The 25,624-nt window shown below is 39.5% G+C and overlaps 1 protein-coding gene and 4 non-coding genes across 8 annotated transcripts in view; 4 read left to right on the forward strand and 1 right to left on the reverse strand.

Annotated features, from left to right (window-relative positions):
• Positions 1-8,007: 8,007 nt before the first annotated feature.
• Positions 8,008-8,080, reverse strand: TRNAR-ACG. Its single transcript has one exon. It is a non-coding gene; the product is annotated as a tRNA-Arg (tRNA).
• Positions 8,081-8,438: 358 nt separating this feature from the next.
• TRNAY-GUA lies at positions 8,439-8,531 on the forward strand. The gene is made up of 2 exons: positions 8,439-8,475; positions 8,496-8,531. It is a non-coding gene; the product is annotated as a tRNA-Tyr (tRNA).
• A 529-nt stretch (positions 8,532-9,060) lies between these two features.
• TRNAY-GUA lies at positions 9,061-9,151 on the forward strand. The gene is given in 2 exon segments: positions 9,061-9,097; positions 9,116-9,151. It is a non-coding gene; the product is annotated as a tRNA-Tyr (tRNA).
• Positions 9,152-9,288: 137 nt separating this feature from the next.
• TRNAA-AGC lies at positions 9,289-9,361 on the forward strand. The gene has a single exon. It is a non-coding gene; the product is annotated as a tRNA-Ala (tRNA).
• Positions 9,362-18,924: 9,563 nt separating this feature from the next.
• Positions 18,925-25,624, forward strand: part of TRIM55 (tripartite motif containing 55) — a 44,156-nt gene continuing 37,456 nt past the window's right edge. For 3 of the 4 annotated variants that reach the window (XM_043602202.1, XM_043602204.1, XM_043602203.1), the window contains exons 1-2: positions 18,926-19,273; positions 19,854-20,026. In XM_043602202.1, the coding sequence (XP_043458137.1) occupies positions 19,106-19,273; positions 19,854-20,026 (341 nt within the window). In that variant the 5' untranslated portion in view covers positions 18,926-19,105. Of the gene's footprint in view, positions 19,274-19,853; positions 20,027-25,624 lie in introns of all 4 variants that reach the window. The other variant, XM_043602201.1, reaches the window with a different exon arrangement.

The following is a 25,624-nucleotide window of genomic DNA, read 5'->3' on the forward strand; positions in this document are numbered from 1 at the left end:
AAATTCCCAGAATCCAATCAGCAGTAATAGGACAGCTGTTAACACTTTCTGCTCGCTACTGGGGCTGCCAACTCAGCTTTGTAATAGCAGAAAAATCCTATTACTGTATCAACTTCTTCAGCTCCTGAGAGCCCCCCCACCCCAGGCAGGTCCTTGTTCCCAGGCCCAGAAAGAGGGGATCTTACCTCGTGAAGGTTTTTTCCTTCTGAGTAATCTGTCCTGGTACCCAAATATCTCTACTCCCGAAACATTGTCCAGAGTCATCAATAATGCACTTTATTTTCTGGTGAAGAATAATTGGGGAGAAAATTTTTAGTGAAAATTTTCACTTTGGGAATGAAATTCCAACATTTTCTTAAATATTTTTAGAATGATCTATTTGGGCATGTTAATTATTAAACTGACATTTTTCAGGATTATTTATTATAATTGCAGAAAGCAGTATGTTAAAGCTAACCTAGGTTTAAAAGTAACAAATGATAGCCATCAGGAACAGAAAAATATTAAGTCTACTTATTGATTAACTTATAGCATAACAGTTTTATATAAAATGCCTTCATTTCAAAAGTTGCTTCATTGTATTTAGCATGAAATTTGTTTTTTAAACAATACATAGTATACTCAGAAAATAAAATTTTAGCTACCGAAACCTGAAAGATGCAGGTTATTCTGAGTAAGAGGGTAAAAAGAATAAAAGTGATTCACTTCCCTTCTTTCTACTTTTCTTTGTTCTCTCTTAAGTCTTCTCAGCACATGCCATCCCTCAAACTAAAGGATTTGAAAGGAGGTGGGAAGTGATGGCTTTTAGGATCACAGGAGCATTTGTATTTTTAAAAGATGATTCATTCTTTCATGAATTAAAAATAAATCTGTCGAATGAACAATAATAACCAATAGTTATAGTGCTTACTACCTGAAGCTGCCCTAAGAGCTTCTTATTAGCTTGATATATTTTATATTTATATATTCACTTAATACACCATCTAAGGGACAAGTACTATCAGCATTATCACTCCCCCATTTCCACACTAAGAAACTAAACCACACAAAGTTTAAATAAACTTGGCCAACATCATCCAGTTAGTAAGACGTGGAACAGGCTTGTCCTCAAATCCATGGTTTTAACAGCTGCGCTATATTGCCTCTCCATGGTGATCTTAGATTTCCAACTACATTTGTCCTTCCTGAAAACTAACCCTCTCCATGTCCTGCCCAACTCCGTCCCAGAGCTCTCATTTTCAAAAGAATATTCATTTCTGTCACTCTATTATGTATCTTTCTCTTTAACTGCCCTTTGGAGTAATCATCCTCACTTAATTCTCAGGGCCTTCTTCAAAAGCAAATCCTCAAAGACTCAAAATCCTCAAATTCTGCAAGAGCAAATTCCCAAACACTTCCTCTGTTGCTGCTTCCTCCTCCTCCTCCTCCTCCTCCTCCTCCTCCTCCTCCTGCTCCTATTCCTCCTCCCCCCCCCCCCACCCCCTCCACTCCCAGCTCCCTGTAGCATTTGTTTACCTGGGAAGCCTGTGTAGCCTTGGTAGCTGTCTGCCACTTTCTCTTGTCTGACCAATGAATAGCTGCAGCATTAATCAAGTGAGTGAAAAGTTGGATTTTTTTTTTAATTTTAAAAGTGATTCTAGAGCTGTGGATATTACTAAACAATCCTGACTAAAAATTTTGGTAAAGTTCCTGCCATAATTTTACAGGATAATAGACAGTGCTAAGAAAACTTTTAATATATTTTTAAATAGTATTTAGTACACAGTAAGTACTATATATATATATATATAGTATATTATATATATTTAGTACATATATGAATTTATTGTGTGTGTGTGTGTGTATATATATATATATATATATATATATATATTTAGTACTTACTATGTGCCAGACACTATTCTAAGTGTTTAATATAGATTAATTCATTTAATCCTCACAGCAAGACTCTGAAGTTGGTACTATTATTTCTCATTTCATAGATGGGAAAACTGGAGCTGTTAATTAACCTGTGACTTTAATAACAAGAGAACCAGCATTTGAACTCAGGTAGTCTAGCTCTAGGGTCTGTCTGCCTAATTATGACACCACCATAGCACCATAAGACATTTGAATTCTGTAAAGTCAGATGTAACTACTTATTTAATATCAAAACAGCATTTATACTCAGTATACTCAAATTTGTTCCTCCCCTATTAAAAGTGAATACCATAGGTCTATAAATCCAAGTTAATACATTCTATTCCATTATTCTGATTCCACAAGATTGGGATGAGAACATTTGCTATTATATGTAAAAACAAGGCATTTCAATATCATTTATACAATAGGATGTACAGTTTTCCATGACTTTAATTATCTATTCATAATAAAAGAAATTATACTCAATTTCTCCATTGTACAAAATAAGGTACAATTTTTGAAGTTTCTATTAGTAAAAATATACCATTATTATGTCAGATGACTAAATTAATAACCCTTTATTATTTCTTCATAGGAAATACAACATGGCAAACTAATTTTTCCTAAAGGACCTGGAATTTTATCTCCCATCATTTAAAATAAACGTGTGTGTTCCACAGCAATTTATTTTGTTTCTGGTAGTCTGTGTATGTCAAATTGCCATTGTGAAAAGCACAGTACCCTCCACACTCTGGACCTACCAGTCTTTATTTTTTCCTTTGGCACTCCCCACTGTTAAGCCTACTATAGATATTATTTATTGTCAACCTGTTGTCTGTCTGTCCCTTCAAAATATATGCTCCAAGAGCAGAAATTTGTGGCTGTTTTGCTTACTGCTGCATCCTCAGCACTATAATAGTGCCTGGAACATAGTAGAGACTGAATAAATGTTTATTAAAGGAATAAATATGAATCTCTGAAGAAAATCTCCCTGCAACATCTTTTCCCAGCCCTAGTCCTCCAAATCTTACCTTTGGGAAAGACACTGTATGAACAAGATGATAGCTCTACTTTTCCTGAGTGTGAAAGACTGCAAATGAACTTGCAGTCTTATGGAGCCCTGGGAATTGGATGGGTCAGTCTTGCAATCTCCCTGTAGTGCAAATGGTTCCTTTTAACCTCCTTAAGAGAAGTAGGGGGCCAAGGGTTGCTCTCATTAAAATCTTCTGATATAGTGATTTGGCTTATAATTCAGGATTTAGCTTGGCTTAATCATCCTGATTCCATATTTGCAAATTTTCCTACTTGCTAAAATTTATTTCATGGTCATTCACAATAATATATATTAAATAAGGTATATAAACAGTAACACACAAAACACATATTGATCACTTAAGATAATGTTGTGAACAGAGGCTCACAGGAACTTAACCTTGTATTTTTCCTAAAAGCAAAGGTTCAGTAGTCACTAAACCACTGTTTGTGGTGACTATATAGAACCTAACTACTGCAAATAACACAAATGAACTGTATCTCCTGGAGTTATCCGGAATAGTTCCCTTTCTAACCTTGAAAATGCTATCTCTGTGGTTTCTCATAACAAGCAAATGTTCTCATTCCAATCTTTTGGAATCCTTCTTGGAAACAGTACACATTTACAGAAAGCCATGGATGAGGAATCAGTAAACCTGAGTTCAGCCCTGCTCCCCCAACCTGAAGAGTTATCCTGAAGAAATTATTTAACATTTCTTGGTAGAGCTTCCTGCTCTGCAGAAGGGTTTCAACTGAAAGGAAGAACTTGAAAGTTCTTTCATATGCATATTTCAGCAGGTTTGATTTCTTCTGAGGCCTGTCTCCTTGGTTTGCAGATGGCCACTTTCTTGCTGTGTATTCACGTGGTTGTCTCTCCATGCATACACATGTCTGGTGTTCTCTCTCCCTGTGTCCTAATCTAATAAGGACAGTAGTCATATTGGATGAGGGCCCACCCTAATGACCTCATTTTAATCTAATTATCTTTTTAAAGGTCCCCATCTCCAAATACAGTAACATTCTGAGGCACTGGGGGTTAGTATTAGAATTTGGAGAGGGGTAGGAGAAAATTAGTCCATAATATACACCATCAGTCTCTCAAAATTGTGCCAGATTTTGGTTTGCTTTATATTTGCACCATGAATTCTTTTTTTTTTTTTCCCCTTCAAGCATTTTATTTTGGCAAAACTTTGCAGATCTGTAATGAATATTTTTTAATGCTGGATGCATGCTAGAAACCATGTCAAGAATATAGATATTAATAAACATAGGTACTAATTTCAAAAATAACTCATGAAATAAGGACATTATATTAGTGCCAACTTTAGATCAAACACTTAAGTGTCTGTCATTGTACTAGCTGCTATAGGATATTATTTTAATTTCCAAAAATATCTTCTTTTTTTATGAAATTTATTGTCAAATTGGTTTCCATACAACACCCAGTACTCATCCCAACAGGTGCCCTCCTCAATGCCCATCACCCACTTTCCCCTCCCTCCCACCCCCCATCAACCTTCAGTTTATTCTCAGTTTTTAAGAGTCTCTTATGGTTTGGCTCCCTGCCTCTCTGTAACTTTTTTTTCTCCCTTCCCCTCCCTCATGGTCTTCTGTTAAGTTTCTCAGGATCCACATCAGAGTGAGAACATATGGTATCTGTCTTTCTCTGTATGACTTATTTCACTTAGCATCACACTCTCCAGTTCCATCCACGTTGCTACAAAAGGCCATATTTCATTCTTTCTCATTGCCATGTAGTATTCCACTGTATATATAAACCACAACTTCTTTATCCATTCATCAGTTGATGGACATTGAGGTTCTTTCCATAATTTGGCTATTGTTGAAAGTGCTGCTATAAACAATGGGGTGCAAGTGCCCCTATGCATTAGCACTCCTGGATCCCTTGGGTAAATTCCTAGCAGTGCTATTGCTGGGTCATAGGGTAGATCTATTTTTAATTTTTTGAGGAAACTCCACACTGCTTTCCAGAGTGGCTGCACCAGTTTGCCTTCCCACCAACAGTGCAAGAGGGTTCCCGTTTCTCCACATGCTCGCCAGCATCTATAGTCTCCTGATTTGTTCATTTTAGCCACTCTGACTGGTGTGAGGTGGTATCTCAGTGTGGTTTTGATTTGTATTTCCCTGATGAAGAGTGATGTTGAGCATCTTTTCATGTTCCTGTTGGCCATCTGGATGTCTTCTTTAGAGAAGTGTCTATTCATGTTTTCTGCCCATTTCTTCACTGGATTATTTAATTTTTGGGTGTGGAGTTTGGTGAGTTCTTTATAGGTTTTGGATACTAGCCCTTTGTCAGATAGGTCAGTGGCAAATATCTTTTCCCAATCCTTTGGTTGCCTATAAGTTTTGTTGATTGTTTCCTTTCTCTTTATCTTCAAGAGGTCCCAATAGTTCATTTTTGCTTTTAATTCCCTTGCTGTTGGAGATGTGTCAAGTAAGAAATTGCTGCGGCTGAAGTCAGAGAGATTTTTTCCTGCTTTCTCCTCTAGGGTTTTGATGGTTTCCTGCCTCACATTCAGGTCCTTTATCCATTTTGAGTTTATTTTTGTGAATGGTGTAAGAAAGTGGTCTAGTTTCATTCTTCTGCATGTTGCTGTCCAGTTGTCCCAGCACCATTTGTTAAAGAGACTATCTTTTTTTCACTGGATATTCTTTCCTCCTTTGTCAAAGATTAGTTGGCCATACTTTTGTGGGTCCAATTCTGGAGTCTCTATTCTATTCCATTGGTCTATATGTCTGTTTTTGTGCCATGGACCATGAATTCTTTATAAAGCTCTTTGTATTTTTTTCCAGAAATTTCTAATTATCTTTGGCTTGCTTTTTGAGAAAAGTGACAAGCCGTTATCATATCTCTAAAGTCTTCCTGGTCCTTAATCACACTGTTATGAAAGACTCCCCTTTCTTCTTAGAGCCCTCTGACACACCTTTTGTTTTTTCCTAATTTGTCCTGATTGCTTTCTTGGCTGGTTCCCTTTTTACTTAAAGTCTATGTACTCCTCTTCTTGGATTTTTTTTTTTTTTTACTGAAGTACATCTATGGCAGACACAGAGATTTGCTGCTAGATTGATTGCCTTTCAAGAAAGAACTGCCCAGCTGCAGAGAGGATAGTTAACTGAGAGCCTCCAGGTGTTACCTCCTTTAGGGTCTACCTCAGCTTTCCAGAGGAGGTATTCAGTCTTTGGCCTATGACTGAGCAAAGTGATGGTCTGAAAACCTAGTCATTCCTACCCAATTCAGGACTCCTCTGAAGGGAAATCTTTGCTCTGCAGGTACCAAGCCTATCAGGTCCACATTGCTGTCTAACTACCCCTACCTAATACCGTGTCCTCTCCTTTTCCATTCACAGATGTTACTCCCCACTATAATTTTATACTCTAGTTCTGTGTCAACTCCTGCTTCCTAGAGAACCCAATCAGTATAACATCTTCAAGTAATGTTTATTTTTTTGTTTCAGAAAGGAATAATAGGATTTAAATTTTATGACACCTTGCAAGTGTGAACTATTTATTCTCATATGTGATTGCTACTTTGATTGTTTATACAATTCTGGGTTCAAATTATTTCCCCAGAGAACTTCAAGAATCTTGCTCTACTGTGTTCTAGCACCCAGTATTGCTGATAAGAAATCTGATCAAAATCTGATTTTCATTCTTTTGTAGCTAGCCTGTTTTTTGTTTTGTTTTATTTCTTTCTGTCCCCATCTCTGAAAGCCTAGGCTTTCATCTTTATCCTCAATGATTTTACATTTCACTAGGCTGTCCAGGCATGGTTGTTTTCTGTCACAAGTAAGAGAGCCAGAAATCACCCACCATCTTGGCCCTCTTGGAGGGTGTTACTCTGGTCTGGCTGACTGCTGGGGAAGGAGTGCAAGAAGGGGATACACCAAGAAGCTAGAGTTTCTCCCACAGTGCAATGATGGCCATGACCGTGACCTCTGCAAATAATCAACCCCTTACTTGTCACCCTTGTAAAATGAGAAGAAAGTAAGAATAAGATGGAGGCTCTTTCCTTGGAGACTCATTTTGAAAGTTCTGTCAACAAACTTGGGAGAAGGCCTGCAACATATGGCCGCAACTTCCCACAGAGGTAATTTTTTTAAACTCTCAGGAATACTATGTAACTTGAAACAAATATTAGCTTGTTACCTGCAAAAATGGCAAAATGTTCACTAGGAAACAAAAATAAAACCCACCATCATTTTGTTCAAATTGTACTTGTCCCCCCTCCCCAATTTTTAGCTTCCTTTAACTGTTTATGTGACCTTAAGGAGACTGCTTTCCCAGTTAAAAACTAGTCCTTTCTCCTAACCCCACATTTTCTCCTCCCTAACTTATATCTTCCCGAATTTCACATTTTTTTTTTAAGCTTTTACTTTTGGAAATTGCTATTTTCCTTGAGGAAATTTAAGAGAATTCTAAACTACTCTCCACAAATAAGATCAATAACTTCAAAATAAAAATCCAATGTATTCAAACCAACATTATGCCCTCTCGGTTAAAAGACCCTTGAGAACAGAATCCAAGTTATTCGATGGTTTTTATGCTATGCTTACAACCTAGGAGGGGCTCGATACGCTAATTAAGATGAAATGTAAAACAGGAACCGAATCAAAAATACCTTAACTTTCGTCAGCACTGTCAGGGCGTGTGCGTGGGCAGTTTTTCTCGTGACTTTGGTGACTAAAGTCTTCAACTATTTTACAAGACCCGACGAATGAAGCTGCTGCAGAAGCAGCCCTGGCATTTCAACCAGCTTCCTCACGGGGACTGCGGGCTTCACTTTCCCTAACCCAGCTTCCTGCGCTGACCTCCCCAGCTTTCCCCAGAGCCTCCCCCCGCCCGTGCCGGAAGCGCTCTCGCGGGCAGTTAGCCGCGCGGCCGCGGCTGCCTCTCGTTAGTGCTCGAGAGAGTTCGACGGGGCGGCACTGGAAGCGACGCACAACAGATTTCTGGACTCGAAGTGCAGTAAAATACTCTCGGCATTTGTGACTTGAGGAACCCTGAAGAAATAATATTTTTTGCTTTTAAAAAAAATCATTGTGACAAAAATGCCGAGCCAGGCAGGAGTCGAACCTACAATCTTCTGATCCGTAGTCAGACGCGTTATCCATTGCGCCACTGGCCCTCCACACAAAGAGAAACTGAGGGGACATACAGATTAGAGTGGTAAGGCCACACTCGGGCAGTCACTCCCAATATAGGGTGGTAAAGGAAAAGTAAAGGAAGGTGGTGTCGGAGTTGCTGAGTCTTGGTACCACTAGCTCTAGGACACACGCATTGGGGGTCCTTTCCGGGGTCTGTCAGGATCCCACGAAGGGGAGCCAGGTTGTGTTTCTGCGCACGCGTGAAACAATACACAGGCATTTACTCCCTTCCCCTCCCCATCCCGGAATACGCATGCTCTATTCAGTCTCTAGCCCGCAGCTGTGCTCGCTCGGGTTCTTGAACATTGAGTCTCAAGGGGCACGGACAGTTTGCCCGTCCCTTCGATAGCTCAGCTGGTAGAGCGGAGGACTGTAGCTGACTTCCTGGCAGGAGACATCCTTAGGTCGCTGGTTCGATTCCGGCTCGAAGGAGACAAGTATGCTTTTTGTCAACTTTCTACGATTTACGGCCCTTTCCACGGGTCTCCTTTCCTAGTATAATATTCCAACGAACACTTGGAGATTCTGGTACTTTCGCTCCAGTTTTGGCCTATGGCAGCAACCCCCGTATGAAATATTTTGTGAATTACCCAAGCGGGGACGTGCTGTCCTAGTAACAAGCGCTGAAGTGAGTCTGCGCTCTGCGGGGCGGCTGCCAGGTCCCGGCCTTCTGCTCCTTTCTAAATCGTCTTTGGCGTTTCCCGAGTCCCCTGAGCACACAGAGAAAGGTCCCGAGCCAGCCAGCCGCCTGCTCTTTTCCTCAGAGCTCCGGGGAGAGGGGGCAACTCGAACGCTCTTTCCAGCGGCCGTGAGAAGATGGGGGTGGGGGGGTGGGGTCACCAGAAGGATACCTTGTGATGGGCAAACCTGGGAATCGGGAAAGAAACGCGGTAGAAAGCACACGAAGCTTAGAAAATGGGTAAACATTATAAAGAAAAGTCGGCACTCTGTCTCCCCGCTCCCTTCGATAGCTCAGCTGGTAGAGCGGAGGACTGTAGGCCCTGATGTCCCTAGCCATCCTTAGGTCGCTGGTTCGATTCCGGCTCGAAGGAGAGTGTTTATTGATTTTTGTTACTTTGGCCTCAGCTGTGACGCAAGATCAAGAACGTGATTAAGAAAAACATTTTTTCCATTTCTAAATGCTCTGACCTCTCTCTAGGGGAAGAGATAACCGGCCGTGCCCAGCGGTGGGGGATTAGCTCAAATGGTAGAGCGCTCGCTTAGCATGCGAGAGGTAGCGGGATCGATGCCCGCATCCTCCAACCTTTTCCTCCTCATTCCGTGTAATAGTTTTTCTTTCGATTCTCATTCAACTCAAGTAGAACTTGAAATCAGCTCTCAGGCAAGTGGGAGACAAGGCGAACTTGAGGTTACCGTTTCCTAAAACTCCCCAGACGAGGGATAATGGGTGCTGACGGAGTTTATTCTTACAACTTAAAAATTTTAGACCCAGTTACTTTGGGAGGTTCACGAAATTGGTTTTTTTTCTGTCCAAAAATGGTTACAGATTGCAGTCCCATCTGTTCCCACTTTGATTTGTACTCGATCGCTGCACTTCCAAGGACCCATTTGATACTAAACTGCCCGGATTTAAGGGGGGACTGACAGAAAAACAACGCAAAAAACATTGAACTTGGAAAAGGGCGCTGGCTACTTTAAACTTAGCGTTAAGCCGAAGAGAGAAGTATTCCGCTCCACATAAACTTTCAGTGGGGTGACCAACTCTGGGCCGATCTACTAAGGTAGGATAAAGATACCTGAAGAGAGGTGAGGAAGCGGAAGGGTTTAAACCTAGAAGCTGGCTACTGAAGGAGGGGTTCTAATGCCCTTTTCCTCCTGGGGAGTAACTGTGGAGAACTGGAGACCAGCACTGAAAAGGAATTAAATGGAAAAAAGTTTTACTTAGGGCTGATTTTGAGCATAGTCTAGTTTGTTAAAGACAAAACAAAAACAAAATAAATACACACTCGCTGAAAGATTCAGAAGTTGGGCAGAACACACACAAAGGCTTTTCTGGAAATACATGCTCCCTATGCTAATTTACTAGAATATAGCCTTTAAAAAGCTGTTGAAACTATATTGTGGTTCTCAACACAAAACATAAATTTACAAAGACAAAGGCAGAAATACTATCTTTTTTGAGGATTACAATTAGTACATGATAATTCTTTTATCTCGTGTTCATTTTAGGGTTCTAGGCAACCTGTATTTTTTTTGTACTAATGTATACAACCTGCTGCATTTTATTGGTATATCTTTCATTTTCTAGGGCAGTCTCCATTTTTATCTCACTTTACTCTTTTCAATAAAGTCTTTAAATTGAATGTATAGTGATTCGTTTAAAATATATCATTATTTTCATAAAAACAAATTTATAAAGTAGGAAAAGGAACCCTTTTATCAGATGTTAGGTCTCAATTTCCAGTTGAGATTATGAGTACTCTAACTGGCTGACTGGAGGAGCTGACAGTGAAATTATAAATGACTAAAAGATCAAGGAATGGGTAATAAGGGGAAGGAATGCTCTCCAAATCCAGGTGGGAGCACATGGTTAGGGCAGGTGAGCTGGGTAAGAACTCAAACATCTCAGGATCAGCAACTTAGGTATGGAATGGAATTCTTATTAAAAACTCTAAAGGGGGGCACCTGGGTGGCGCAGTTGGTTAAGCATCTGACTTTGGCTCAGGTCATGATCTCACCGTTCATGGGTTGGAGCCCCACGTTGGGCTCTGTGCTGACAGCTCAGAGCCTGGAGCCTGCTTTGGATTCTGTGTCTCCTTCTCTTTCTGCCCCTCCCTGGGTCATGATCTGTCTGTGTCTGTCTCGCAAAAATAAACAAATGTTTAACAAAAATTTTTTTAAGTCTAAAGGTATAAGCTGAGAGGCACTATTGCATAGTGGTTAGTCACATGGGCTGTGGAACCTGATGGCCTTTCTTGGCTTTCACATTCCCTACCTAGTTACATTGGGCAAGTTTCTTGGCATCATGGTACTTCAGTTTCCTCATTTGTTAAATAGGGATGATAATAATGATACCCTTATTACAGTGCCTAATACATAGTGAACATACTGTAAACATGAACTGTTGTCAGAGTATGTTAACACTACCATAAAGGGAAGGCCTGGAGGGAATATTCTGAGGGTTTGCATGTGTGTTTATATAAATATATATGGGAGTACAGGAAAGAGATGCTTGGATCTACTGTGGAGGGAAAGTAGGACAATTGTAAAAATACAAAATGATAGTTAAATTATGTTGTGACCATATAATGGAGTATATGTAGCCATTGAAATTATACTTATTAAGAACTATTTACATGGGAAATGTTAATCAAATGCTAAGTTAATAAATTGCATACAGGGCAATATAAATAATAACAATATAAACAAGCATTAATTTGTAGAAAAGACTGAAGAATGAATTGAAATGTTAATAGTAGTGATCTTTGGATAGTAGCATCACTGTGATTTTTTTCTTCCTTAAAAGTTTAAAATATTTTCTAATTTCTGCAGTACACATTATAAGCTTTAATGGAAAATATAGACACATTTAAAAAAATTAACAGCTAACAGCACTTCCTGTAAGTCAAGCACAGTTCTAGTTACTTTACTTATATTAACCCATATATTTTTCTCATAAAAAAAGCACTAGGCCCAGATGGCTTGCATGGTGGATTCTACCAAACAATTAAGGAAGAAATAATACCAATTCTACACAGACTTTCAGAAAATTGAATAAGAAGAAATGCTGTCCAACTTGCTATGAAGCCAACATTGTCCTGATCCAAAACCAGGCAAAGACATTATAAAAAAAAAGAAAGAAACCAACAGACCAATATCCTTCATGAACATAAACGTAAAAATTTTAGTCAATTAAATCCAACAATACAAAAAAGGAAAATACAGCATTGACCACATGGGATTTATTTCAAGAATACAAGACTGGTTGAACATTCAGAAATCAACAATTCATCATAATAAACAGACTAAAAAAGAATAACCACATGATCATCTTAGTTTGATGCAGAAAAAGCATTTGACAAAATTCAACATCCATTCCTGATTTTTAAAACCAGCAGCATGGGGTGCCTGGGTGGCTCAGCTGGTTAAGCGGCTGACTTCGGCTCAGGTCATGATCTTGCACTCTGTGAGTTTGAGCCCTGTGTTGGGCTCTGTGCTGACAGCTCAGAGCCTGGAGCCTTTTTTGTATTCTGTGTCTCCCTTTCTCTGACCCTCCCCTGTTCATGCTCTGTCTCTCTCTGTCTCAAAAATAAATAAACATTAAAAAATAAATAAAACTATCAGCAAACGTGGAAGGGAACCGAACTCCTTCAACTTGATAAAGGGCCTCAATGAAAAACACACACTTAACATTATACTTAATAGTATGAATGCTTTCCTCCCAAGATCAGGAACAAAGCAAGGATATCCATTCTGAGGTGTCTAGCCAGTACAATAAGGCAAGAAAAATGAAGTAAAAGGCCTCTAGATTGGAAAGGAGAAGTAAAACTATCTCTATTCACAGATGTCTCATTTTTTAAAATATTGATTACATGTTAAAATAATAGTTTATATTTTGGGGGGTTAAATAAAATATATTAATAACATTAATATCATTTGTTTATGTCTTTTAATGTGGCTATTAGAAATTTATAATTATATATATGTATATATATACACTATATATACATATATATACACATATATATACATATATATATACATATATATACATATATATATATATGTATGTCACATCTTATTTCTATTGGATATTAGGTCAGAGAGGTAGGTAGGGGCAGATCATGTCAGGCCTTAGAGACCACAATGAGGATTAACATTTTTATCCTATGGGTAATATGACCATTAGTGCAATTTAAATAAGGACTGACATATGAGAAACAGATTGCAGAAAACAAGAGTGAATTCAGAAAAATCAATCAGGGGGCTGAGGTGGAGGGAAGGTGAGAGGGTTGTGTGTGCTGAAGGTGGAGTCAAGAAGGGCCTGGAGCCTATATAAGTTCAGACATGGCCATTGGGAAGGCCTTAGGCTAAAGTATTTATTTGTTGGGGCTGTCACTATTTATTTCTGGCATTTGAATTATGCCAAGAAATGTTCAGAGGAAAGTAAAATATGTTAATTTTCTAATATATCCTGAGAGATATTTATGATAAGTTGAAATGTATAAACAATGGATTTGGAGGAGTAATTATCAAGAAGAAAAGCTTACAGCCAGAAGTTTGCAAACTAATGAAAGAAATGCCATGTTATTAGCTTCTGTAAAGTACTTTTCAAGTTAGCTCATTTGATTTTATATTTTGTAAAATGTTTCTTTTCATTAAAAATTTTTAAATCAGATATACAACCTACCTATTGCCAGATAGCTAAATTGAAGAGACTGACAATGTAGACAGAGGAAAAATGTTAAGTATTTTGTAGATGTCATGAGTTGAGTCCTTGGTGTAAAAAGATTGCAAGAATCCTTTTACTGGAAATAGAGTTCTGGGTTATATTTTTTTCAAGTAACTTGTAAAGTTGCTATATGGTTAAATAATGGTTCAAAGGTGCTTTTCCAGATCACACCCTGAACCCCAGAATACCAAAAGAAATAACATTATACTCTACATACGCCTCCTGTGGTCAGATGAGTTATATCTAACAGGACCGATCAACAGAACCTGGCTCTTGGAACACCAGCTCATCTAAATCCCAAATGAAGTGCTGCCTTATCTCCACTGGTCATATATTAGTGCTCTCACTAATAGAGGGAAGAATGGTGAGAGGGAGAGATGGCTGGATGGATGGATATTGCAGGGAACAATTAATAACCTCATTGTCTTGGTTTTAAGAGGACCTGGTCTGCACAATATTAAGAATTGGTCTTGTTTTAGGATGGAATTAAATTGACTTTCAAGAGATGTGTGACTGGTGCTGGAGTTGACCTGAAGGTCTGGTCCACTCATGCCCTAGCGTTCCAGGCTAAATAAACCTCCTTCTTAAGCAGTCCCTAATTCTCTGCTTCCACATCCACATCATCCAGTGTTCTTTCCCTGTTTTAATGATTTAGTCAGCCACCAACTTTCTCACCTCTGGTGGGTAGAAGAAGTAAGAATTCTCCTCCCTCTCTACCTTAAACATTGAGCCAGAAGCAAGGTCAGCATTCTAGTGCCTTTTGTTTTCTCTTCCTTCCAGCAGGGCTACAGTGTCTCTGCTTCACTGCTTTGCTTCAAATCAATTTTTTACTTCCTCTTAGCTCACCTTCCATCTGACCATAAGTCTGCTGCTCTGTTTGATGAATGACTAGCTCCTTGAGTTAAACCTTGATGATTTTAAAGTACCTGGATTTTCAGTTACCTGGGCTAAAGAGACAAAGAGAACATGGGTAAATGAAATGCTGAGAAAATTCTGGAATCCTCAGGAAAGTTAGCACTCCTGACACTGATTTCCTGGGGCTCTTCTAATGCCTCCTATTCCCAGGATGGTTTCTCTTGTCTTGTAAGTTGGGATGAAGAGTTGATGTTGCTCTTGTAACTATTCTAGGCTTAGAAGACTTTCATATCACTCTGACCAGAAGGTATAAAATTCATCAAAAGAAGGGGACCTTGTTCCTATGGGAGAATCCTTCAAATACACTCCAATTTTCCCCAAGATTTTTTCATATCACATATTTTAGAGCTGGTTGTTCAATATGGTAACCACTAGCCACATATGGTTGTTTAAACACAAGTTTAAATTGATAAAATTTAAAACTCAGATCTTGAATTGCATTATACGCATTTCAAGTACTCAATAGCCACCTTTGGATAGAGGTTAGACAGTACAGATAAAGAACATTAACATCACTGCAGAAAATTCTAATGGATAGTGTGCTATAGAGCAGTGTGGTATAGCTTAGCCGGTGAGGTCATGGTCTCTGTAGTCAAAAGATGTGTCTCTAAATCTGCTTCACAGCTAGCAGCCATATGACTAGGCAACTACTTTGTTGAGTTACAGTTGGTTCAGTGGAAATAATACCTATTATAAAGAGCTTTAATAAGTAGTGATTGGTACTCTGTACAGATTTATTATGTTTGTTGTGGCAGTATACAGTTGACCTTTGAACAATGTGGAGGTTAGGGGTGCTGACCCCCCGTGCAGTTGAAAATCCACATACAATTTTTACTCCCCCAAAATTTAACTACTAATAGCCTACTGTTGACCAGAAGCCTTACTGACAAGTCAGTTAACATATATTTTGTATGTTATATGTATTATATACAATAAAGTAAGCTAGAGAAAAGAAAATGTTATTAAGAAAATCGTAAGGAAGAGAAAGTATATTTATAGTACTGTACCATAAAAAAAAAAACACCTAAGTTATTGTTCAAGGGTCAACCATAGTACTAAAAGTAACAGGCTTTAGAACTCCCTTTTCTTCCTTCCTGAGATGAGCAACACACTGAAATCCACATTTCACTCCTATGCTCTGTCCTCTGAAGTCTGGGTCCATTTAGCCTGGTAGCGAGAGGTTGAAAAAAGTCAAAAGTCTTCTCTTTTTGTTATCATGCCTTAATGCCAAGTCTGCTGTTGGGCATATAGTCAGGTTCTTAGGGATCCATCTTACTTCCTCTGACTTATCAGGGGGGATTGGGAAACTGCTGGTCCTCTAGGAGGTGACAGCAATGGTGGTTTTGCTTCATCTCCTCAATGTGTGTAAACATACCCCCGCCCTAGTTTGGTGGGACTCAGGAATGAGGAGTGATTGGGGCTTCCAACTAAACCAATCCCCCATGTAAAATTGCCCCAACTGGTTTTAACCCCCTGTCCTAATTGTGGCGGGTTGGGGTACGAGAAGCAGGGAAAGTTGTACATCACTCCTACACAGTAAAGACAACTTCGGGAAACTAAGCCGGCTTTCACGTCTGTGGAAATCCCAGAGCCTTGAAGTTAGCTTCAAATCTCATTCAGCTTCAGAATTTTCAGAATCATTCAGGGAAATTTGTGAATGATTTGGGAGCAGACTAAAATTTTCTGGTTCTTCTTTAGAACAGAATGCTACTCTTATGTCCCACTCTTAATTCACATGCCCACCTCATGGACTCCTGGTATCTGAGATTGGGGAGGAACAAAGAATGGAAAAAAGAAGATAAAGAGGGAAAGGCGATAATTTGGGCATATAGTTGACTTGATTTGACTCTTATTCCTATGAGATTCTTGCTAGTTTCCTGGGTAGTCTCCTAGTGGCAGTTCTAAGAAAAAGTACAAGGTAGAAAGTAGGAAACAGAAAAACAGAGGAGAGGAGAGGATCAACTTAGCATCACATAATTGAATTGGGGATTCTCAATGTCAAAATTAATATTTCAAGGGTTTTTCTTTCTTTTCCCCTAAAAATACTGTTAAGCCTAGGTTATGAACACCACTCACTTACAGATTAAACAGAAATCCAGCTAGGTGAGGTCAGTTTCCCAAGATGACAAAGCAAGGTAGACATGGAAACTGGATAGAAGGCCTCTCTCCTGACTCACTGTGCACCTCTCACTGCATCACTGGTGGTTGCTCATACTCAGACCATCTGAGTCACCTCTGTGGATTCTAATTTCATAGCCTCAGAGTCCCTTTCCTCTTTTTCTTCCCCACAGCTATCGCCCAGTGCCAGGGCATCATGACCTCTCACCTAGGCATTGGCAACAATCTCCCATCTGGTCTTTATCTAGGTCACCTTCAGTATTCTAGCCACCACTGTGATACTAATCTAACCAATGCACAGCTCTCACAGAAATGTTTCTGTGAGAAACTTTCAACAACTTCCTGTTGACTAATTTATTAAGTGTTAAAAACTCTTTAGCCCAGTATTTGTGACCTGCTCATGTGCCAGCAGCATGCTCTGCACTCCAGCCCAAAGCACCATACGCTCTGAGCATTCCCCACACTCCTGTGCCTCACTGTCTTTGCTTCTGTGCCTTTTATTAGAAAGCCCCAACTATGCCCCACATAACTACACATCCATTTGTCCAAGTTCTTAGTGGATCATTCAGATACCATCCACCCATGAAGCCCTCCTGATGAATCCAACTCTGAAATTTTGTGGCTCTTTATCACATTTTGTTTTGTACTGTGGTTCTGTACATGCATGTCTTATTTCTGCTGTTAGACTGAGCTCCTTGAGGACAGTAACCTGTGTCTTGTTTGTCTTTCAATCCACAGAGCTGAACACAATGGGGATGCACAATAGACACTCAATGAATATTTTTTGAAAGAATGAATTCCTCTAATAAGGATGGGCTTGGCTCATTGTACATTATTAGTTTGTTTTTTTCTTAGACTGATGAGTCTTTTACAGTAGAAATTTTATCTTTCCTAGAAAATAACCTCCATAGCCCATGTGATGATAAATACTGTTAACTGCCTGGGCTAGGTGAACTGAATTAACTCAATAAAAAAATGTTACCCAATTCCCTTCTTTACTCAATAGATATTGAAAGGAATAACAAAATTCTCCTAAGATCCTTGAAATGTTTACAAACACATGTAACTTATTACTAACTAATAGAGTTTATTAGATTCTCAATAAGCTTTCAGTGCACACAGCAATAAGACCACACATAACCAGTCACACTGGACTACTGTTTACTGGTAATTAAGTGCACACTGGGGATATGTTGACAAGATGTGCTCAATGTTTGAATATTTTTAAATCAAGGTGAAATAAACCTGCAAGTAAATCACATATAAACAGATACTATTTCATTTTTGATCTGATTTTTTAATTTTTGAATAACTCTATATTGATGAAACAGTTTCACAAAATTCTGGCAAATATCAAAATTGTTATTTGTGACTCAAGAGCAGACCAAGAATATCAGAAATGACTTGGGAAACTATCATTTTAAAAAATCAACTTGGAAGAGGAGGGGGCAAATGCAGAGAGGTGTAATAGGTATTTCAGACCAGATGAAACCCGGGTATGGAAGCAGGACTCCATTTTCACTTCGGTTGGCAGCAGCACAGATATCTGTTCCCTGCTTTATGGAAAAATGAAACAATGGGTCTGTTATCCTACATGCCATTACTACCTCATTACTGATTATTGTTGCAAACTAAATTTATATTTTAAAAGATTGCCAAATTTTCTTTGTGTTTTTGGTGTGTGTGAGGGGGAAGGTGACTGTAGGGTTACAGGATGAAGGAGGGAGTTAGGGAGGAGGAAGAGCAGTGTGGAAGAAAAAAGAATTTACTAGAATTTTATTCACAACTTATAAAAACATGGGATCATCAACTGGTGTTTGGATTTTTTTTTCGTAGATACTTTTATGGTGAAAAGGATTGAAATCAGTTTTTAAATTTGAATTTTTCTCAGACCGCCATTCTTGCAAAGATGAAAAATTTAAAGTGAAGCAAATCGTTTTAGTTGATTGCCCTTGTGAAGTCAGGAAAATGATTTTTGAGACATGTTTTGTTTGTTTTCATGTAAGATGGTATGATCACACTACTTTTGGTGACCTGCTTCCTCAATTCTCCAGACAGAAATGCATTTGTTATACAGTTAGACTCTTGGGCTGCATTCTCCCCAGTCCTGGAGAAACCCGTCACCACGTTCTTATTGAGTGCTCACAGAGGGCATGGCTCAGTGACTAGGCATGCATATTTGCATTTGTTGTTGACAACTGTCAGCTTCAACATCCCTCTCCTCACAACTCTGTCTAAATGGGGTTTGTAATCCTTCTTCCCACTCACTCTCTTCACTCCCTGGGGCAGGAATGTTGGCTCCTGTTCTCTGTCACCTGTCAGAATCCATCCTCCTGTCACTGGCTTATATGGACAAGTCAGCCCACTGTCACGTGACCCCCCCTGCTGCTAAAAACAGCTCAGGCACCCCCTCTGAACCTGGGCCTGAAACAATGTCTTCCATCGAAAAAACCGTAAAGGACACTTGATCACCCAATCCTTGGAATTATTTCCAGGAAACACTTGCAGAAACCATTCGGAGCACCCTTTCCCTGGCAGTGCACACGGGGACGGCCAGGAGATGAGCGCATCTTTGAATTATAAGTCTTTTTCCAAAGAGCAGCAGACCATGGATAACTTGGAGAAGCAACTCATCTGTCCTATCTGCTTAGAGATGTTCACGAAACCCGTGGTCATTCTCCCCTGTCAGCATAACCTGTGTAGGAAATGTGCCAGTGATATTTTCCAGGTAGGTTTGTTTGGAATTTAGAGGGTAAAAAAGATTCTCTCTTCTTGGAATCAAGTCTTTATCTTGTAGGTGAATTCTTTCAGAAAACTTTATAAGGCTACATTCATTTTTAAGAAAACCATTTTTTTAAATGATTTGCTTTGTGCTTTGCTGTCTGCCTCCTCCTTACTCCTCCTTACTCCCAAATCTAGTTTTAACTTAAATACTAAGAATCCTATTTGTTTTAAAAACAAAACAAAACAAAGCAAAACAAAATCTTCAAAACATTGAATCTGCTTCAAAATTGTAAATGAATTGGTTCCTAAGACATTAATGTTAGAGTTTCTGGCTAGAGCTTTTGGTAATAAAAATGTTGGATGGAAAAGTGCCTCATGCTGAAAATGGTACATGGCGGTTGACTGTGGATAAAGTGCTGGGCCTGTATTTTAGGACCACTTGCTGCTAAAGCCCTAAGGGATTATCTTATGGCCAGCTTAAAGTAGAAGTTGATCTTGTTTGTAGTAACAGAGAGTGAAAAGAAGTCTCAGAAAAGCTACCTGTGGCATTACTTAATTCCTCTTTTCTTGCTTGGCAAGAACAGGCCTCTAACCCGTATTTGCCCACAAGAGGCGGCACCACTGTGGCATCAGGGGGCCGGTTTCGCTGCCCATCCTGTAGACACGAAGTGGTTCTGGACAGACATGGGATATATGGCCTTCAGAGGAACCTGCTGGTGGAAAATATCATTGACATCTATAAGCAGGAGTCCACCAGGTACTGTCCCTTCATGTGTCACACCCATCTGAAGCTTGGTTTTGTGTATTTGTTTGTTTGTTCTAACAGATCAATCTATCCAATGCTCGTTTGCCAATCATAGACATTGTCTTATAGGAAAATGTTTTTCCAAGTGAGTCCTTACCGGTGTGAGAATCACTCATGGAAAGAGAAGGGAGCTGGTGCCCAAGACTTTGCATCAATTTAAGAATGAAGTAATTCATTAACACTAATCTGTTCAGTAATACTGAGAGAGGCATAATGCGGCCTACCCCTTTCAGCCCTGTATTACGCATATTTTAGACATTTCTGCACTTCACAGGTCCTTCGTAGCTCCCAAATCTACATAGCAGAAAATTCACAGTACAAAACTTTAAGGAGAACTAACAGAAATGGCATTTTCCAAAATAGTCCAGTTCCTAGTTTAGACAACAGTCTCACCTTAAAATTGTCTAGATGACCATAATAAAAAACAAATTTCTCTAACATAGTTAATATTGTATGGACTCTGGGAAGTTACAAAGCAATGCATAGTCCTGCCCTTCAGCAACTTAAAGTTTAGTGACATGGGTGGGTGGGGGGAAGAAGATGGCATTTGGGTTATGTTTCTCTACTCTCTAGATTGTATTTGCTGCATACTCTCAGCATTCACCTGTTGGATTGATACTCAGTATATGCATCCATTCATTAAAAAAAAAAAAAGGCTTCTTCCTCATCTAATCACATTGGCTATAGAGTTCCTTTCCTAGAGACAACACCGTAGTAGTTCATTCCTAGAAGGTATGGTGTGAAGAGCCCTTTTTCAATTGTACACAGGTCAGTCCAGTCCACAAAGCTTGATAGCAATATTGAGACCATCTGGAAATGAACTCATTGTGATTCTTATTAGGAGACATGTATTTATGGAACATCTGCAGGGCTTTAAGAGCCTAGCACTCTTAGAAGGAAAGCTGTTCCATAAATCTAACATATAATTATTATAATCATTATGGCTATTAGTTTCTGCTTAAGATTCAAACTAAATTAGATAGTGCCAGGATCTAGATGGAAGTGGGGGAAGAAGAGTAATTACCGATGACATATTACAGAGATACAGAGTCAGCTATTTCCTTTGCTTCCAAAGTGTCTGCAGAAGAAGGAAAATACTGTTGTTGCTGCTGTTGCTTCACAGATCTGATTTCATTGTTTTACATTACTTTAAAATGCGAATACACACACTGTCTCTTTAAAAAAAGTCAACAAATAACCAACCAATTATTAAGGGTGTTGATATAAGAGCTGATTTAGTGCCTAGTACAGTGTCTTGCATAGAATAGTTGCTTCATAAGTGCCAGCTAATTAAGCAACACCAAAAAGCTTCTTACATGTTCTATTTATTGCAATAATTTCCTTTTGCTACTTGCTACAGTGAGAGCTTGAAACATTGGAAATAATAACAATGCTATGAAATCCAGAGAAGAAAGATGTTAAAACTTGTAGCATTAGCAAAACCAAAAGACATGTCCTTACTTTAACTATAAAGTCTACATGTGCATGGGGCGCCTGGGTGGCGCAGTCGGTTAAGCGTCTGACTTCAGCCAGGTCACGATCTCGCGGTCTGTGAGTTCGAGCCCCGCGTCAGGCTCTGGGCTGATGGCTCAGAGCCTGGAGCCTGTTTCCGGTTCTGTGTCTCCCTCTCTCTCTGCCCCTCCCCCGTTCATGCTCTGTCTCTCTCTGTCCCAAAAATAAATAAACGTTGAAAAAAAAAATTAAAAAAAAAATAATAAAGTCTACATGTGCATCTGCCAAAAAAGTGCCCAGGTGCACAAACGGTATAAAGGTAATGAACCAAATTTCCAACAATGAAGCTTATAGCTGGGTGGACCAGTGGTGTTTTTCTGATTATCAAGTTCTTCTTACACTGTTATTTCTTGAACTTGAGACTCGCCTTGGGACATTTTTACTTGGTAGTAAAATCACAAGTTGCACAGAGGGCCCAGGTACATGTTTGGGCATACACCCAGGTGTTCCCTGGAGGCTGTCAGCCTTGCCAGCCCAGAACCCTGCCCCTCAGAGAACATTAGGCAACCTTAGAATAACCTTGGATATTCAGAGTGAGAGGCACCCATCTCTGGCTCACAGTCATTGGTGTGGGGGCAGAAAGGAGAGGGGCTGGTCAACTCTGACCTCCTACAGAAAGACCAGACATTGTAGATCTCAACAAAACCTGGCCTTATCTAGAATAACTGCCTGGTGCTGAACTAGCCACGGTTTGGAGAGGTGGACACGAGAAGGAATTTATTTCATTAACAGTAATCACAAAAATCATAATTAACTTTATAATAAGTAAAACTAATATATGCCAACCACTGTTCAGGGTGCTTTACACATTAATCACATGTAATTCTTTAATCTGCACAACAATCCTGTGAGATTGTGATTATTATCATTACCTTATTAAAAACTCTGAATATTCTACTCAAACTAACTCATATATATAATTTAAACATTCAAATAGTACTAGGACACCTCTAATGAGGCCCACGCTCCCACTCCACTCTCCACCCCCAAGTCTCACTCCCCAGAGCCAACCACTTTTAATTGTTTTAGCTGTTTTTCTGTTCTTTATCCCCCGGTGACATCTGTATATTACAGATCTGTGTACTCCTATTTCTGATTTTTCAATTTAGACATTCTCTATGGACTTTTCACTGCAGAAAGTCAGGACAGTGCCCTCACGTCATTGGGCTTCACCTACTTTTCCTCTTCCCTGGGTTGTATCCTTATTTCCTAGAGCCTATGTCTTTCTCTTTGTTGGTTTATGCTACTGTTATATGGACCACATCCTCAAGCAATCTTCCAAAATATGCAAAAAAAGTGCCCCGCTTTTTAGCCTCCCCCCACACTCCTGCCTTCAAAATATCTGGCTGCCACAGTTGCAGAGCCTTTCTGGGGTCCCTCAGCTCAAGTCAGCTTGCTCCTCTCAGCGTTCTCCCCCGCAGGCGCTTAGCAGAAAGAAGAGTCACTTCCTTTCATCCAGAAGTTCTCAATTTCCCACATGTGGTTGACATCCCTTATCTGCTGTCATGTTGCTCATTTTTTGTCCTTCTTGACTTATATTAGAATGCGATTTTTAAAATTTCCCTACTCTCATTTTAGTGGGATTTCCACAGGAAACACAAATAAAAAAGGCACATGTTCATTCTGCTGTATTTAATTAGAAGACCCTCAGGCCAATTTTCAGATATGAATAAAAGCTGAGCCTCAAAGAGGTTAAGTAACTTGCCTGAGGTCACACAACCACCACCTGGAGAAGCTCAGCTGGAATTAAGCTTTGAGATAAGTTTGACTTCAAAGGTACCACCTGTAATGCCTCACCAAGACCAGATGCCAACCCTTCAGGATTCACCAGGATGGTTCCAGGAACCTGAGACCAGAGACAGCAGGCTACAGACTCCTGGAGACTAGGCAGCACTGAGTGGCTAGGGGCCACTGCCAGCATCTGAAGCTGAGTCCTGAGCCACAACTGTGAGCTCAGCTACCCTCACCTCATGAAAGTGCATTTACATCTTTATTCTACATGCCTGTTTGACCCAAGTCTGTTATATGTTTTAAGTTGTCTAAAGGTCTCTATTATACACCCGCTTTTAAGTGGGGACGACTCTGGGCCTGTGTAACCACCTAAACAAGAAAAACCTAATAAGGAATATGGGACATAGTTCTCAGTCTGTATTGCATTATGGAAAAATAATCACAACCAAAAACTAAGCATACAGCCTTATGGCTGTTGCCACATTTCTAAAGTGTTTGCGCATACTGTATATATATACACATATATATATTGTATACATACATATATGTACTCACAGACCTGAGCTCTGGTCCAGCTGCTGACATCAGAACAGCACATGGATGCAAGCTGCCCTCAGGAAATGCTTCAGGGAAGTGAGCCACAGAGGCATCACCTGTGCCATTTTCCAGTACACATACTCCAGATACATGCTTGACATTTATTATTATGAGGTGGAGATATATGGGACAGAAGGTATAGGAGGTGGAGAAGCCTTTGAACAAGCGAAGAGCAAACCACTTCTAGTCTCTAGAGAACCTCCAAAGGGCTTTGTCATTTATAAATGGAGTCTTCAGAATGTTGTCTGGTTTCTTTGTCACTCATGAGTGCCAAGTGACCCTGGTTTTCCCCCATATTTCACATGCTTTCCCCAGATGAATTAGAGCACAAGGAATACTGTCCATTAATCTGGCAAAGTCTCTTTCATTTCTCATTCATTCAACAAATATTTACTGAGTACCACTCTATGCAAGACATTGTTCTGGGCACCAGGGATTCAGCAAAAAAAAACAAGACAAACCTGCCCTCATGGAACTCACATATTTGTGGAGGAAACAGATAGACCTGGGAAGGAAGATACATTTCTTGGTTGCAGAGTTTACTTTTCTCAATTGACTTCCAAGGATATGGCAGAATTTCAAGTTAGGAAGCCACAGATTTCATGGAAACCATATTGTTACGAGACCAGGTGAAAATTCTTTTCACAAAAATCTCAAAGCTGGAAGCCCATACAATTTCCTCACCAGACCCAGGTCCTACCCCCACAGCCCAGTCTCCTTGACTTGACTCCTACCTAGTGATTTATAGATATAAATCAATATATTTTCTGCCTTTCTCTGAGTTCTGGGGCTGCAGGTATGTGGTACCACACATCAGTATCAATGGTTTACAAACCATTTTATGGTTTACAAACCAGTAAACAATGTAAACAATGTAAACAATGGTTTACAAACCAGTCTCACACTGGAAGTACATTTTACATTGTGATCCAATGACCATTACATACATGGATGGATATAGATATATAGACATGAAATATATACTTTTTGTTTCCAGTGCACTTAGATACATGTACACACATATGCATGTAAAACATACACGTGCATCTATGTACACCAGAAACAAAAGTTTCAGGTATCATTACTTATTCTTACTAGGTGTAGCCCATGTATTTACTGTCTATTTTAGTTTGATTTTAACAATGCTGGTCATGACCTCTAAATTGATTTCATGGCCCATAATAATCAATTTCACAGCCCATAAATACCTGCGGTTTTTTAAAAAGTGGATCTTGGTAACAACAGAAAAATTCAGTCCCAATCTTTTAAATAACGATGCTTATAAATATGTGTTTGGGAATATGAAGAAAGGTTTTGGATTTGTATTTACATTTTTCAGGTACCTCTGAAAACTATTAACAACCTTGGTCTTTAGATAGGATGTATAAGAATTCCAGGTTTTTGCGAGGCAGGCTACACCCACATCTCTCACCATGTTCTCCAGAGGGGGCCTAGAGCACTACAATTTGACATAATTTTGATCTTGATCATAACACATAAATCACACTGATCATTAGGAGAATATACAGGGCCCCACCACACGCTGTGAACTTGGGCCGTTCCAGGTGATTCCACAGCAAGTTATTCTTAAATAGTAATGACTTGTCACTCCCCTTTCATGCTTTCAATTCCTCATCGCTTGGTCATCGTCTCACTAACACATACAAACCCAATGCTCCATTATTACCTGTTGCAGTTCCGAAAAGTTTT

Source organism: Prionailurus bengalensis, chromosome F2, assembly GCF_016509475.1.
Source record: "Prionailurus bengalensis isolate Pbe53 chromosome F2, Fcat_Pben_1.1_paternal_pri, whole genome shotgun sequence".
Classification (NCBI taxonomy): Eukaryota; Metazoa; Chordata; class Mammalia; order Carnivora; family Felidae; genus Prionailurus; species Prionailurus bengalensis.